Source organism: Carassius carassius, chromosome 34 (assembly GCF_963082965.1).
Source record: "Carassius carassius chromosome 34, fCarCar2.1, whole genome shotgun sequence".
NCBI lineage: Eukaryota > Metazoa > Chordata > Actinopteri > Cypriniformes > Cyprinidae > Carassius > Carassius carassius.
Genome location: NC_081788.1, coordinates 20679961 through 20693869, shown reverse-complemented (window position 1 = coordinate 20693869; position 13909 = coordinate 20679961). Strand labels below are relative to the sequence as shown.

General features: G+C 39.6%; 2 protein-coding genes across 2 annotated transcripts in view; both read left to right on the top strand.

Annotated features, from left to right (window-relative positions):
• The window catches only part of LOC132114696 (neurogenic locus notch homolog protein 2-like), a 73233-nt gene extending 71650 nt beyond the window's left edge, over nt 1-1583 (top strand). Inside the window, exon 34 of the mRNA XM_059522967.1 lies at nt 48-1583. Within this exon, the coding sequence (XP_059378950.1) occupies nt 48-1439 (1392 nt within the window). The 3' untranslated portion in view covers nt 1440-1583. The remainder of the gene's footprint in view (nt 1-47) is intronic.
• A 2887-nt stretch (nt 1584-4470) lies between these two features.
• LOC132114697 (UDP-N-acetylglucosamine transporter-like) lies at nt 4471-12932 on the top strand. The gene is made up of 8 exons (XM_059522968.1): nt 4471-4875; nt 5515-5737; nt 6530-6684; nt 6779-6901; nt 6999-7173; nt 11179-11297; nt 11469-11602; nt 11738-12932. Exons 2-8 carry the CDS (start codon nt 5548-5550, stop codon nt 11826-11828), a joined length of 987 nt encoding a protein of 328 aa, XP_059378951.1. The 5' UTR covers nt 4471-4875; nt 5515-5547; the 3' UTR covers nt 11829-12932.
• Nucleotides 12933-13909: the final 977 nt, after the last annotated feature.

The window sequence follows — 13909 nt, the reverse complement described above, 5'->3', positions numbered from 1 at the left end:
TCCGTGTGTCAGCCGAACACTTACGATTGTTTTGTTCTGCGATGTAGGAGGAGACTCCCTTGTTCCTGGCTGCCAGGGAGGGCAGCTTTGAAGCGGCCCAAGTCCTCCTAGATCATTATTCAAATCGTGATATCACAGACCACCTAGATCGCCTGCCTCGTGATACTGCACAAGAACGGATGCATCATGACATTGTGCGTCTGCTGGACCAGTACAACCTGGTGCACAGCCCGCACTCTGGGCCTAACCATGTGGGCAATGGTGGGGGACACTCCTCCATGGTCTGTGGGACAAACGGCACAGGATTCATGGTTGGTATGCGTCCAGGACCACAGGGCAAAAAGAATCGCAGAGCAGGAGGTAAAGCAAACACTGTTGCAGCCGGGACAGCCAAAGATCTAAAAGAAATTAAAGCGAAAAGGCGGAAGAAGCCAGCCGGAGGAGAGGGGCCAAATGTGGTGGCAGTGGCTGGAGCCAGCGGAAATGTTACCAAAGCAGCTGGCGGTCTCTCAGAGAGCTCGGTCACAATGTCACCTGTGGATTCACTGGAGTCTCCCCACTCGTACGCTGGAGAGGCAGTAGCCACCACCAGCACGGCGAATTCTCCCCCTCTGCTCAGCAGCCCATCTGTGAGGCCCATGCTGCCTCCTGTGAGTCACATGTTGGGCCAGCAGCAAAGCTGGGTGGGTCTGGCCAAACACAGCTACAATGGTCACATGTTTGGCCTCATGCCGCCCCACCAGATGAGTGCAGGCCACACCAGCATGCAGCAGCACCACAGCCAGGGCATGCTCACCCCTATGAACGTCACCATGAGCCGTGAACAGCTTCCACCCATTGTCACCTTCCAAATGATGGCAGCAGGCAACAGGCAGAGCCTCCTCAAGCAGGCGCAGCAAGGGCAGATGCAGGCACAGGGGCAAAATCAGGCACAAAGTCAGCACCTGCACTGTAATCAGAGTATGATGTACCCCATGTCTGATGTGGGAATGCAGCACGGCCTGTCACACAACCTTCCGCACCCCCACGGTCACAGCCACACACTCCCTCATGGGCTGCCTGAGAGCCAAGCACGGCAAGTAGCATCCTATCAGCCACGCCAGAGTCCTATGGATAAATATCCCACGCCACCTTCCCAGCACAGCTACCCCCCTGCCGGCTCCGAGGGAACCACACCTGGTCATCCCGCACACAACCCAAGCGAACACCCCTACCTCACCCCCTCTCCCGAATCGCCCGACCCCTGGTCCTCCTCATCACCCCACTCCAACTCAGACTGGTCCGATGTCACCACAAGTCCCACCCCTCTAGGAAATCTCCAAACAGTGCCCCCTTCCCGCCACACACACATTCCTGAACAAGCCCAGCTGCAGCCCCTGTCACAGGCCACGCAGCCGACACAGTCCCAGCAGTCACAGCGCAGCAGTGTGTATGCGTAGGAACTTGGACCTTCGATAGTTTGATTGCATGGCTGTTTTTATTCTCTCTCTTTAGCTGCCAGGAGAGTGGCCATTAATCCTTTCTCCACCCTTTTTGCCTTTATTATGCTCCGCATATTGACTTTGAAGTTTTCAAATCGTAAATTCCCATCAGCCTGGATATTTCATCATGTTAACGACCATCTACGATCTAGTTGGTCTGTTACCTATGGACAATCACAGTGCCAAACTATGGAATCTCGTTTGTGGTTACTGTCCCCAATTTGAGGAAATTTATTTCAAGTTTTAGTCAAAACTTTTACAATTTGAAGGACATTTTCTAATTTATCCTGCCGTCTTTCTTTGATAATTTTTATTAATATTAATTAAAAAGTCAGATATGCTTAGTTGGTACCAACCATAAAGGCATAGTTTACACGAAAATTTTGGCATCATTTACTCACTCTTATGTTTGTTTCAAACCTGTATGACTTACTTTCTTCTGTGGAGTTTAAAAGGAGATGTTTTTAAAAATGTCTATTTTTTGTCCATACAATTAAGTTAGAGAGTTGTTTTGGACCCCATTTACTTTTTTTGTGGTGATTAAATGTTTCTTAATTGGTGGTACTTTTTTTTGCGATTGGTAGCATGAAATGCGCTACACATTCATCTCATTCATTTGTGTGTGGTTCAGAGCTAAACTGTGGTGTAAATATTTTGTTACATTTTTATGTATTTCCATTTAGTCTGTTACAGTTTATCTTCTGCCTTGCCAATGATTAAAAAAGGTAAAAGGAGGTGTGTAAATATGAATGGGTTCTTTTGAAAAGGTATGCAGTATTCAGTGGCAGTGGAGGTTTGAAGAGGAATTCATTGAGATTGAGACATTTAATATTAGTGCATTTTACAACATATTTGTAACCATTGTTCCTATTTTATTTGATTTGTTCTGTCTTTTATTTTGTATGTTACTGTATATTAATATTCTGAGCATGGTTCTGAAGTATCTTTTATTTACATGAGTTTTAAATACATCATGTATTTTCTTCATCCTAATTCCAATCAGCCTGTCTGTGCAACAGTTTGAATCACTTGGTAATTTGGAAATTATACTGTATACTATCTAAATGTGCTGTTTCACTTTTTCTGTTTTGTGTTTTTGAGCAAAGCTTTATAAAACTGAATGGTACAATCACATTTTTTAATGGGTCTCTTAAATGCCAAATAAACACACATAATAGTTTTTAGAAATGCATGCATATTTTAGCCAGAGTGATGATGAAATACTGTTGAAGGTCTTATGAACGTCTGGTATAGTGTATTTGTCCAGTTGGGTGGATCAGTGATATTGTGTGTGCTTAAGGTCAATATTAAGAGTCTGCTTATGCAAATAGAAACCTTTATGTACTATAGACTCCATGTGGCATGTTCTTTTTGGTAACAGTTGATATCCGGTAGCACTCAAGGGCCCTTCAACAGGATGATCTTTAGTCTACTAAAATCTGAGGAATTTAATGGGTGTTAGTCCACCAAATAAAGATAAAAAGCAAAGCTTTTGGAGCATTGTATTTTCACCCAAATGTTATGCAAGGCTATTTTTATATGTGCTGTATATAATTTTATGTAATGCCTATTGTTCTTTCTTTGAGTTTCACCAAATATATGCATACAGTATGCTATAATGAAGTAAATGTTTTGTCTTATTTTTATGTAGATTACAATTTTTTGATTCAAAGAGAGAGAGAGAGAGAGAGAGAGAGAGAGAGAGAGAGAACTGTGTATTGAAAATAATCCAAGACAATTGATGATTAAAATAGAGATGAAACAAATAAAGGAAAGCCTCTACAAATTGATCTGGATAAATGTCTGAGTCTCTTTTTGTTGCTGGTACACTAAAAAATAAAAACTATCTATCTAAGTATCTGTCCGTTTGTCCGTCTGTCTGTCTGTGTCTATCTGTCTGTCTGTGTCTGTCTGTCTGTCTGTCTGTGTCTATCTGTCTGTCTGTGTCTGTCTGTCTGTCTGTGTCTATCTGTCTATGTCTGTCTGTGTCTGTCTATCTGTGTCTATCTGTCAGTCTGTCTGTGTCTGTCTGTCTGTGTCTATTTGTCTATCTGTCTGTCTGTGTCTATCTGTCTATGTCTGTGTCTATCTGTCTATGTCTGTCTGTGTCTATCTATTTCTGTCTGTGTCGGTCTATCTGTCTGTCTGTCTGTGTCTATCTGTCTGTCTGTGTCTATCTATGTCTGTCTGTGTCTGTCTGTCTGTCTGTGTCTATCTGTCTGTCTGTGTCTATCTGTCCGTCTGTCTGTCTGTCTGTGTCTGTCTGTCTGTGTCTATTTGTCTATCTATCTGTCTGTGTCTGTCTGTGTCTTATCTGTCTGTCTGCGTCTGTTTGTCTGTCTGTGTCTATATGTCTGTCTGTGTCTATCCGTCTGTCTGTGTCTATCTGTCTATGTCTGTCTGTGTATCTGTCTATGTCTGTCTGTGTCTATCTATGTCTGTCTGTGTCTGTCTATCTGTCTGTCTATGTCTATCTGTCTGTCTGTGTCTGTCTGTCTATCTGTCTGTGTGTGTGTGTGTGTGTATATATGTGTGTCTGTGTGTGTGTGTGTGTGTCTGTCTGTCTGTCTGTCTGTCTGTCTGTCTATGTCTGTCTGTGTCTGTCTGTGTCTGTGTCTGTGTCTATGTCTGTCTGTCTGTCTATCTGTCTGTCTGTCTGTCTGTGTCTGTGTCTGTGTCTATCTGTCTGTCTGTCTGTGTCTGTCTGTCTGTGTCTATCTGTCTGTCTATCTATCTCTGTCTGTCTGTCTCTGTCTAAATTTTATATATTTATTAGATTGATTTATATTATTGTGTCACAATTGCCCACTACTTGCAAAGGGTATTTAATAACAATAAAAACGAAGAAAACAAAGACTGATATCATATATCATACGCGCGCATTCACCTGTTTTGTTTTGAGAGTAGTATGCAAAGCAAAGCAGGTAAATGCGCGCTTCTAAATAGGTTCCCTTCGATATTATTCTGTCCGCCAGCCGACAGATGGGGACAACGACTCATAATGAAGATCGAAGAAACAAAACACTAGGAAGTACTTCAAGATTGTTGCTATTAATATGAAGCTTTTGTACACTTCACTTGACAGTCTGCTTTTCATTCTCGATGAATGAGAGTATCCGGCATGGGTGGACACATGATAGATGAACATGCGCGAGGAACACCCAGAACGAGCGGTTTCCTCAAATATTAGCTTAGCTGGAGTAGCTCTCAGTGTTTAACTGTCAAATTAATACTCTACTAAACTATTTAACTCATTGTTTGTAGATTCAACTTATGTAGAACTCATCTTAAAGGATGAATATTTAACGGGGTTTTAACGATTAGGTTTACCTTTAAGTATCTAAGTTACTCACAAACTACAACTCTTGCGGATCCTCAGTAATCTTCAGAGAAGGTGAGACTGTGAAAAATATGTGATATTTACAGCTAAAAACGAATTGGGATCATAGTTTTATATTAAACGTCTGTCCTCTCTTGTCTGCCTGCTATTATGATTTCCGGTAAAATGTTGACATTTCGTTTTAGCATTTTAGTCTATTAACATTACATTTAGTTGTTTATTAATTTAGTCACTTGTAAATACTCTTTACAACTGACATTGTTTACGCTCAAGTCGCGGAATATTTTACGTTACTCTTAAAAAAATTAATTATTTACTCATCGTCATGTTCTTGTTTGACTTTATTTCGTGTAAAGGAGATGTAAAGCAAAATGACAGCCTCAGTCACCATTCACTGTAAGGAAAAAGACACGAAATTGAATAGTACCCAAGGTGTCTCTGTGTTTCCACAGAAGATATAAAGCCTGACTGTGAATGATGACACTTTTCATTTTAGGGTGAACTAGTCTATCCCTTTAAATGTCCTAAATTTTGAAAACTGCAGGGTTAATGTTTGATTTCTTGGTCAGAGACACTATATTGTGTGAACACTACATAACTGTTGTAGCAGCTTGCTTGTCAGACCCAGCTGGGACAACATTGTATTTCAACATCTGTCTGCTCTTTGCCCCTTTCTTTCTCATGTCACCCCAGTCTGTCCTGGTCTCCTCGTGAGAGGCTGTCATCATGGCATCAGTCAAGCTGAAGTACCTCTCTTTGGGGGTTCTGGTGTTCCAGACCACGTCCCTGGTGCTCACCATGCGTTACTCACGCACCTTGCAGGGTGAAGGACAACGTTACCTGGCCTCTTCTGCAGTGGTGGTGGCAGAGTTCCTCAAGATCCTCACTTGTGTGGGACTCGTCTTCAAAGATCACAGTAAGTTTCGTGGCGCTTCCTTCCTCCGAGATTGGTCAGATATCTTTTTTCTCAAGGCACCACAGTATCTTAGAAAATCATTTTAATCATTTGACTGTAAATGCAGTGAGAAATTCCTTTTTGTCAATGCCCTGCATTTCCCTTCAACATGACCGAAATAGACTAAAGAAACAAAACAATGTATAATTGTACCCGTGAATTTCTTCATTGACATTGTACCTCAGATTGTAAATATTTCTCAAATATTTGATACCACTAGACTGAATAATTTTGCTAAATCCAGTGATTACTTTTTTTTTTATTGTAAGTGCTGATAATATCAACTTGGTACCTTTCAAACAGACATTTTCACAAATCATTTTCTATTTTGTGTGAAATATACACTACCATTAAAAAGTCTGGGGCTGGTATAAAAAAAAAAAAAAAAAAGACTTCTTTTTTTTTTTTGAAAGAAGTCTTAATGCTCACCAAAGCTTTTATTTAACAGTAAAAACAGTAATACTGTGAAATATTATTACAGTTGTTAATAATAACTGTTTTCTATTTTAATGCATCTTAAATATATTCCTGTGGTGGCAAAGCTCCAGTCTTCAGTGTCCCGTGATCCTACAGAAATGATTCTAATATGCTGATTTGGTGCTCAAGAAACATTTCTTATTATCATGGTTGTGCTGGTTAATATTTTTGTGTTTAAAAGAACATAATTTATTTGAAATTAAAAGCTTCATTGGCTGGAATGGCTGTGAGTATGATTTATTATTTCCAGGTAACTGTAGTGTCTGTGTGAAACAGGTTACAGTGGCCGAGCGCTGAGCAGTATTCTGAGACAGGAAATTCTACACAAGCCTGTAGAGACGCTGAAGCTGGCAATTCCATCAGGGATCTACACGCTACAGAATAACCTGCTCTATGTAGCACTGTCCAACCTTGATGCAGCTACCTATCAGGTAAGCAACTATCCATGCATTAGTTGCCTTATTTTTTATGACTGTCATTTTTATGTTTTATGTTTTTTTAATTTTTTATCCTGTACACTTCTAGGTGACATACCAGTTGAAAATCCTTACCACAGCCCTGTTTTCTATGTTTATGCTGGGCCGCAGGCTTGGGGTGTACCAGTGGTTGTCTCTGCTAATTCTTATGGCCGGCATTGCACTTGTACAGGTAAAATACCTTTATTAGAGTTTACCTGCTAAAAAATACTCAGTTTTGTTATAGTCTTTGATGTATTCATGTAATTCATGATTGTTTGTTTGTACAGTGGCCAGGAGACTCCCCGTCAGACCCTCAGAAAGAGCAGCTGACTGCAGGCTCACAGTTTGTTGGGCTGGTGGCTGTGTTGGTGGCCTGTTGCTCTAGTGGGTTTGCTGGTGTCTACTTTGAGAAGATCCTTAAAGAGACCAAGCAGAGTGTTTGGGTTCGAAACATCCAGCTTGGTAAGTATGTTCAAAAGAAAATGGCTCTTATATTAGCCTGAGCATCGCTATATTGATTTCAAGTGGGTCAGTTATGCATAAAGAAATAGTTCATCCTAAAATGAGAATGTATTACCCTCAGGCCATCCAGGATGTAGATGAGTTTGTTTCTTCATCAAAAGAGATTTGGACAAATGTAGCATTACATCACATGCTCACCAGTGGGTCCTCTGCAGTGAATGGGTGCCGTTAGATTGAGAGTACAAACAGCTGATTAAAACATCAATAATAGACAAGCAATCCACATGACTCCAGTCCATCAATTAATGTCTTGTGAAGCAGAAATCTATAAATTGTGGTTTTAGTATAATCAGAACCTCTCACTAAGGGCACAGATTTTATACTGGGTAGAAATATATGATGCTTTTCCTTAATCTAAACATGTTTGTTCAGATCAAATTCTGACAACTGACAACGTTGAGCTATATGACACACACAACCTGTTTTTAAATTAGAAGTCTGTGTATAATCTGTATTTCCGAGAGACCATCTCAAATTAAAAAAAAAACTAGGTTTTATTTCTTTCAGCAAGCAGAATCCTTGCACAAAACGAATATATATGCATGTGTGTTTTCATTCTTGCCATGTGGAATCTCAGTGTAGGGTTTATTTATAACTGCCAATGTGTGAATGGAGTGTCTGCAGTGATTCACCTTCTAATGTGAACTTCTGTTCGTCATAATGAGCAAAGCCAAAAAAAAAACATCTCTGTTCTTCAGTGAGTCCCAACATAATTTGATCATATCAAAGTTTATCATAAAAAGTTTTCTCAGAATGAAGCCATTTGTTTATTCACATTCATTTATACGCTACTGTTCAAAAGTTAAAATTAACTTAAAAAAAAAAAAAAAAAAAAGTAACATTTCAAATTCTAATAATATTTCACAATATTACTGTTTTACTGTATTTTTGGCCAGATGCAGTGAACCTTTGAATGGTAGTGATTTTTTTTAAATGAGATGTATATACTGTGTGGGAAATATTTATTTCATCCCCTGCTGATTTTGTAAGTTTGCCCCACTTACAAAGAAATTAAGGGTCTGTATTTTTATGGTATGTTTATTTTAATTGATAGAGACAGAATACCAACCAAAAAACCCAGAAAAACACATTATATAAAGGTTAGAGATTGAATTGCATTCAAGTGTGTGAAATAAGTATTTGATCCCCTACCAACCAGCAAGAATTCTGGCTCCCACAGATTGTTTATGTGCCTATGTGGAACACAGATTAGTCTTGTCACTTTAAGAAGTTACTCATAATGTCATCTCGTTAGATGTTTAAGATATCATGTCCACACAATCTGTATGTTCCATACCAACCTCTCCCACCACCATGGGCAAGACCAAAGAGCCGTCAAAAGATGTCAGAGACAAGATTGTAGATCTGCTCATGAGGTAAGGATGATCATGAGAAAGGTGAGGGATCAGCCCAGAACTTCATGGGAGGAGTTTCACGGGAGGAGCTTGTTAGTGGTCATAAGGCAGTTGGGACCACAGTCACCAAGCAAAACATTGGTAACACACTACGCCTGCAAGGTCCCACTGCTCAAGAAAGCATATATACAGGGTCATTTAAAATTTGTCAAAGAACATCTTAATTCAGAGAAGGCTTAGGAGAAAGTGCTGTTGTCAGATGAGACCAAAATTGAGCTCTTTGGCATTAACTTACTCGGCTGTGTTTGGAGGGAGAGAAATGCTGACTTATGACCCCAAGAACACCATCCCTACAGTCAGGCACGGAGGTGGAAACATTATGCTTTGGGGCTGTTTTTCTGCTAAGGGTACAGGTCGACTTCACCGCATTGAGGGGCAAATGGTCGGGGTCATGTATTGGAAAATCTTGACGAAAACCTCCTTCCCTCAGCCAGAATACTGAAGATGGGTCATGAAATGGTCTTCCAGCATGACCCATGACCCGAAACATACTGCCAAGGCAACAAAAGACTGACGCAAGCAGAAGCACATTAAGGTCATAGAGTGGCCTAGCCAGTCTCCAGACCTCAATCCAATAGAAAATCTGTGGAGGGAGCTGAAACTTCGAGTTGCCAAACGACAAACCTGGTGACCAACTACAAAAAAATGTCTTACCTCTGTGCTTGCCAATAAGGGTTTCTGCACCAAGTACAAAGTCATGTTTTGCTTGACCATCAAATACTTATTTCGCTCACTGAAATGCAAATCAATTTCTAACTTTTATACAGGTGCTGGTCATATAATTAGAATATTATCAAAAAGTTTATTTATTTCACTAATTCCATTTCCATAAAACTTGTATATTATATTCATTCATTACACACATACTGATATATTTCAAATGTTTATTTCTTTTAATTTTGATGTTTATAACTGACAACTAAGGAAACTCCCAAATTCAGTATCTCAGAAAATTAGAATATTGTGAAAAGGTTCAATATTGAAGACACCTGGTGCCACACTCTAATCAGCTAATGAACTCAAAACACCTGCAAAGGCCTTTAAATGGTCTCTCAGTCTAGTTTTGTAGGCTACGCAATCATGGGGAAGACTGCTGACTTGACAGTGGTCCAAAAGACGACCATTTGACACCTTGCACAAGGAGGGCAAGGCACAAAAGGTCATTGCAAAAGAGGCTGGCTGTTCACAGAGCTCTGTGTCCAAGCACATTAATAGAGAGGCGAAGGGAAGGAAAAGATGTAGTAGAAAAAAAGTGTACAAGCAATTGGGATAACCGCACACTGGAGGGGATTGTGAAACAAAACCCATTCAAAAATGTGGGGGAGATTCACAAAGAGTGGACTGCAGCTGGAGTCAGTGCTTTAAGAACCACTACGCACTGACATATGCAAGACATGGGTTTCAACTGTTGCATTCTTTGTGTCAAGCCACTCTTGAACAACATTGTCAGAAGCGTCTCACTTCAAAAAGGACTGGACTGTTGCTGAGTGGTCCAAAGTTATGTTCTCTGATGAAAGTAAATTTTGCATTTCCTTTGGATATCAGGGTCCCAGAGTCTGCAGGAAGAGAGGAGAGGCACACAATCCACGTTGCTTGAGGTCCAGTGTAAAGTTTCCACAGTCAGTGATGGTTTGCGGTGCTATGTCATCTGCTGGTGTTGGTCCACTGTGTTTATAAAGGTCCAAGGTCAGCACAGCTGTATACTAGGAAGTTTTAGAGCACTTTATTCTTCATCCTGCTGACCAACTTTATGGAGATGCAAATTTCATTTTCCAAAAGGACTTGGCACCTGCAAACAGTGCCAAAGCTACCAGTAACTGCTTTAAGGACCATGGTATCCCTGTTCTTAATTGGCCAGCAAACTCGCCTGACCTTAACCCCATAGAAAATCTATGGGGTATTGGGTAGAGGAAGATGCGATATGCCAGACCCAAGAATGCAGAATAGCTGAATGGCACTATCAGACCAACCTGGGCTCTCATAACACCTGAGCAGTGCCACAGACTGATCGACTCCATGCCACACCGCATTGCTGCAGTAATTCAGGCAAAAGGAGCCCCAACTAAGGATTGAGTGCTGTACATGCTCATACTTTTCATTTTCATACTTTTTAGTTGGCCAAGATTAAAAAAAAAATCCTTTCTTTGTATTGGTCTTAAGTTATATTCTAATTTTCTGAGATACCGAATTTGGGATTTTCCTTAGTTGTCCGTTATAATCATCAAAATTAAAAGAAATAAACATTTTAAATATATCAGTCTGTGTCTAATGAATGAATATAATATACAAGTTTCACTTTTTGAATGGAATTAGTGAAATAAATCAACTTTTGATGATATTCTAATTATATGACCAGCACCTGTATAATGTGTTTTTTTTTTCTCAGATTTTTGGGTTGGTTTTCTGTCTCTATACATTAAAATAACCATAATAATTATAGTTAATAGTATATGAATTATAGTTAATAGTATATGAATATAATATAGGAAACCAAAGTAAATGTTTTGCCCTCTGTGTCTTCTGTGTGCAGGCATGTTTGGCCTGGTTTTTGGGGTCTTCGGGATGTTGGCCTACGATGGTGACAGAGTCCAAGAACACGGAATGTTTCAGGGCTACAACACGCTGACCTGGATTGTGGTCGCTCTCCAGGTGAGCCTGAACACTTTTCAGTACAAGACTTGTCAGTACAAAATAAGATTACATTTGAATCAGTACTGAAAATTGCTTCATCGTCAACATCTAACAGGAAGCCAACACAAGTAATTTTCCCTTGCAACACATTAAAGTCCAACAATATAAATTGATTTTTTTTGTCCACAGGCACTTGGAGGGCTCGTGATAGCTGCTGTCATCAAGTATGCTGACAACATACTGAAAGGCTTTGCTACATCACTCTCAATTATCCTCTCCACATTAATTTCATATTTCTGGCTTGAGGACTTTGAGCCTTCCAGGTAAAAAAAAATCTCTTTTTTTTATGTCTTGTGACCAATCAATTCTTTAAATTCAATTGATTTAAAGTAAAAAAAAAAAAAAAGGAATTTAGTTTAAATTAACTGAAAAGTTACGTGTTTCTCTTTTCTGTCCAGCGTGTTCTTCCTAGGCACAGTATTGGTTATAATGGCAACGTTTCTCTATGGTTATGAGAGCAAGCCGGCACCCAACCCAAGTAGAGCATGAAAAGGGGATGGACAAGGTGAAAGTGGAGTGGAACAAAGGGATGAAATGAGTGGAAGGAAAGAGAAGAGAAGAGGAGGCATAGAGAGCGGGAAAAAATGATTGATACAAGGTTTGGATAACAGGCTTGGCCACTGCTGTGCAGTGCTGAGCTGAAGTACACTGGGTGAAATGCTCTGGGTCTTGGGTTTCAGTGAAACTCACGTTTAAGGTGAAAAACAATAATCGTCTCTTATCACATTAATGGGTGATGGATAAAAACACTTCATAATGTGCCATTTTCAAATCTTGCTGGATGCGCTGAGACCTTTTTTTGGATAATCAGGATTTGAACCTTGAGCACAAAACTTGTTTGGCTCTTCTTGGCCATTTAATATCCATTCATCTTCAAGGGGGAATGGCTGCTTTTGGTTTGCAAAAGTGGCCTGCAGTAATTTGCCACAAATGAAACTTGAATCTCAACAATGGATGTTACTGAGGGGGTCATTGCATCACTGTATTTTTGTGTCATTATTCAAACTTCTTAAGTTCTAAAAAATATTTTATGCTATTTTAATAGACTGGGTTGCTGCGTTAGTTTCTGAGGGAATAAGGAATTGAGGGAATAAGGGATCTTTCGTGAATAAAATGTAAACTTTTGATATTATAATAATGAAAATGATAACAATAATTATGATGATGCTAGCCGGTCAGTTTGTGGGATGTTGTGATTACAGATTACCTCTGTCACAAGGCAACAAAGAATACTTGAGTTACTCCAATATATATGCAAGGAAGTGCTTTTTTTATCAACTTTGCACTATGTGTGAAGCTATATTAGCATCTGGTGAGGAGTAATATTAAATCAGGTGTATAAATGTCTTTTTGTAATTTCTTTATTTTTCAAACAAAACACATTTTCACCAGGGCAGCCCAAAATTTTAAAGAAAAGGCTTGGCTTTTTTTTTTTTTTTTAAAGATGTAAAAACAATGCATGCAGTCACAGTTTGAAAAAAGTAATTAATTAAAAAGGAAAATAGATTTTACAGTTAGGATGCTCTAGCTGCCTCAGTCCTTCAGAACACACTGTGAACCTCAAAATCAATAATCTCTACATTGACCTCCGAAGACCAGCATTGGTAATGTTGTTTTAGAAGTCTGTACATCCCTAATGGCATCATTAATTCAGTTTATACAAATCCAGTGGCTTTAATGCTCAAGCGAACTGATTCATTTTTGATAATCAAGCAGTCACTCAACTGTAATTTGTGCAGGTGCAGGACTCTCTAAGGAAGAGGAGGTGTTTCAAAGAAGGCAGCGGTTGAGTGTTTGTTGTGCTTTTGTTTCTGGATGTGTGTGTGAAATCTCAGTAGGAAGGTCTGGATGGTTTTCACCTCTCTAATGAGTAGAAGTGGGAGTTGGTGTTTGCAGCACTGTTTAAATCTTTTTCTTCCCCTCCCTCGATTCCTTCGCTCCCAGGTGAGCAGAACAGTGAATTAGCAGACAGCTCCGGACGTTCTTAAGCTTCGTGTGTAGAAATGTAAGGAGGTGAAGTTCCCTCATTTCCACTGCAGCAGAATTCACAGTCCAGATTATGCTCAGTGGAATTAAGAAGTCTTATATCTCTTCTTAATTGATGCAGTGCTGAATAGCGGACATCTGATGGTTGGAGCTTTCTGCTTCCTTCAAATCAATCAACTTTAAATAAATATAAGTGAGCTAAAAGGCGATGCTAAATTCAGATGTAGACCTTCTGAAATCGTACATTCAAGCACATCAGCTTCTCTTCTTTTGAAACATTGTGTACCTATAATTACAATGTATAGGTTGCTGCTCTACCTGAGCGAGACTGGCTCTATATAGCTCTGATGTTTTACACTTACAGAGAACTTTTAAAAGAGAACGTTGGAGCTAGGTTATCGGAATAGTTGAATAGTCTTTGATCTCAACAGCCTTTTAGGGATATTCCACCTGAAAAATTAACGATAAATTACAATTTTGTCATTTTATTCACTTTCATGTGGTTCCAAACTTGTATGCATTATTTGTTCTGCAGAAGAATGTTTTGAAGAACATTGGGAACCAAACAACATTGGAGCCCAATG

Bases quoted from the DNA above. Each gene is read 5' to 3' on its own strand.
- LOC132114697 (XM_059522968.1), top strand. From the start codon at position 5,548: ATGGCATCAGTCAAGCTGAAGTACCTCTCTTTGGGGGTTCTGGTGTTC. The intron at 6,902-6,998 runs GTAAAATACCTT...TTGTTTGTACAG, and splicing joins CCGGCATTGCACTTGTACAG to TGGCCAGGAGACTCCCCGTC. The intron at 11,298-11,468 runs GTGAGCCTGAAC...TTTTGTCCACAG, and splicing joins GGATTGTGGTCGCTCTCCAG to GCACTTGGAGGGCTCGTGAT.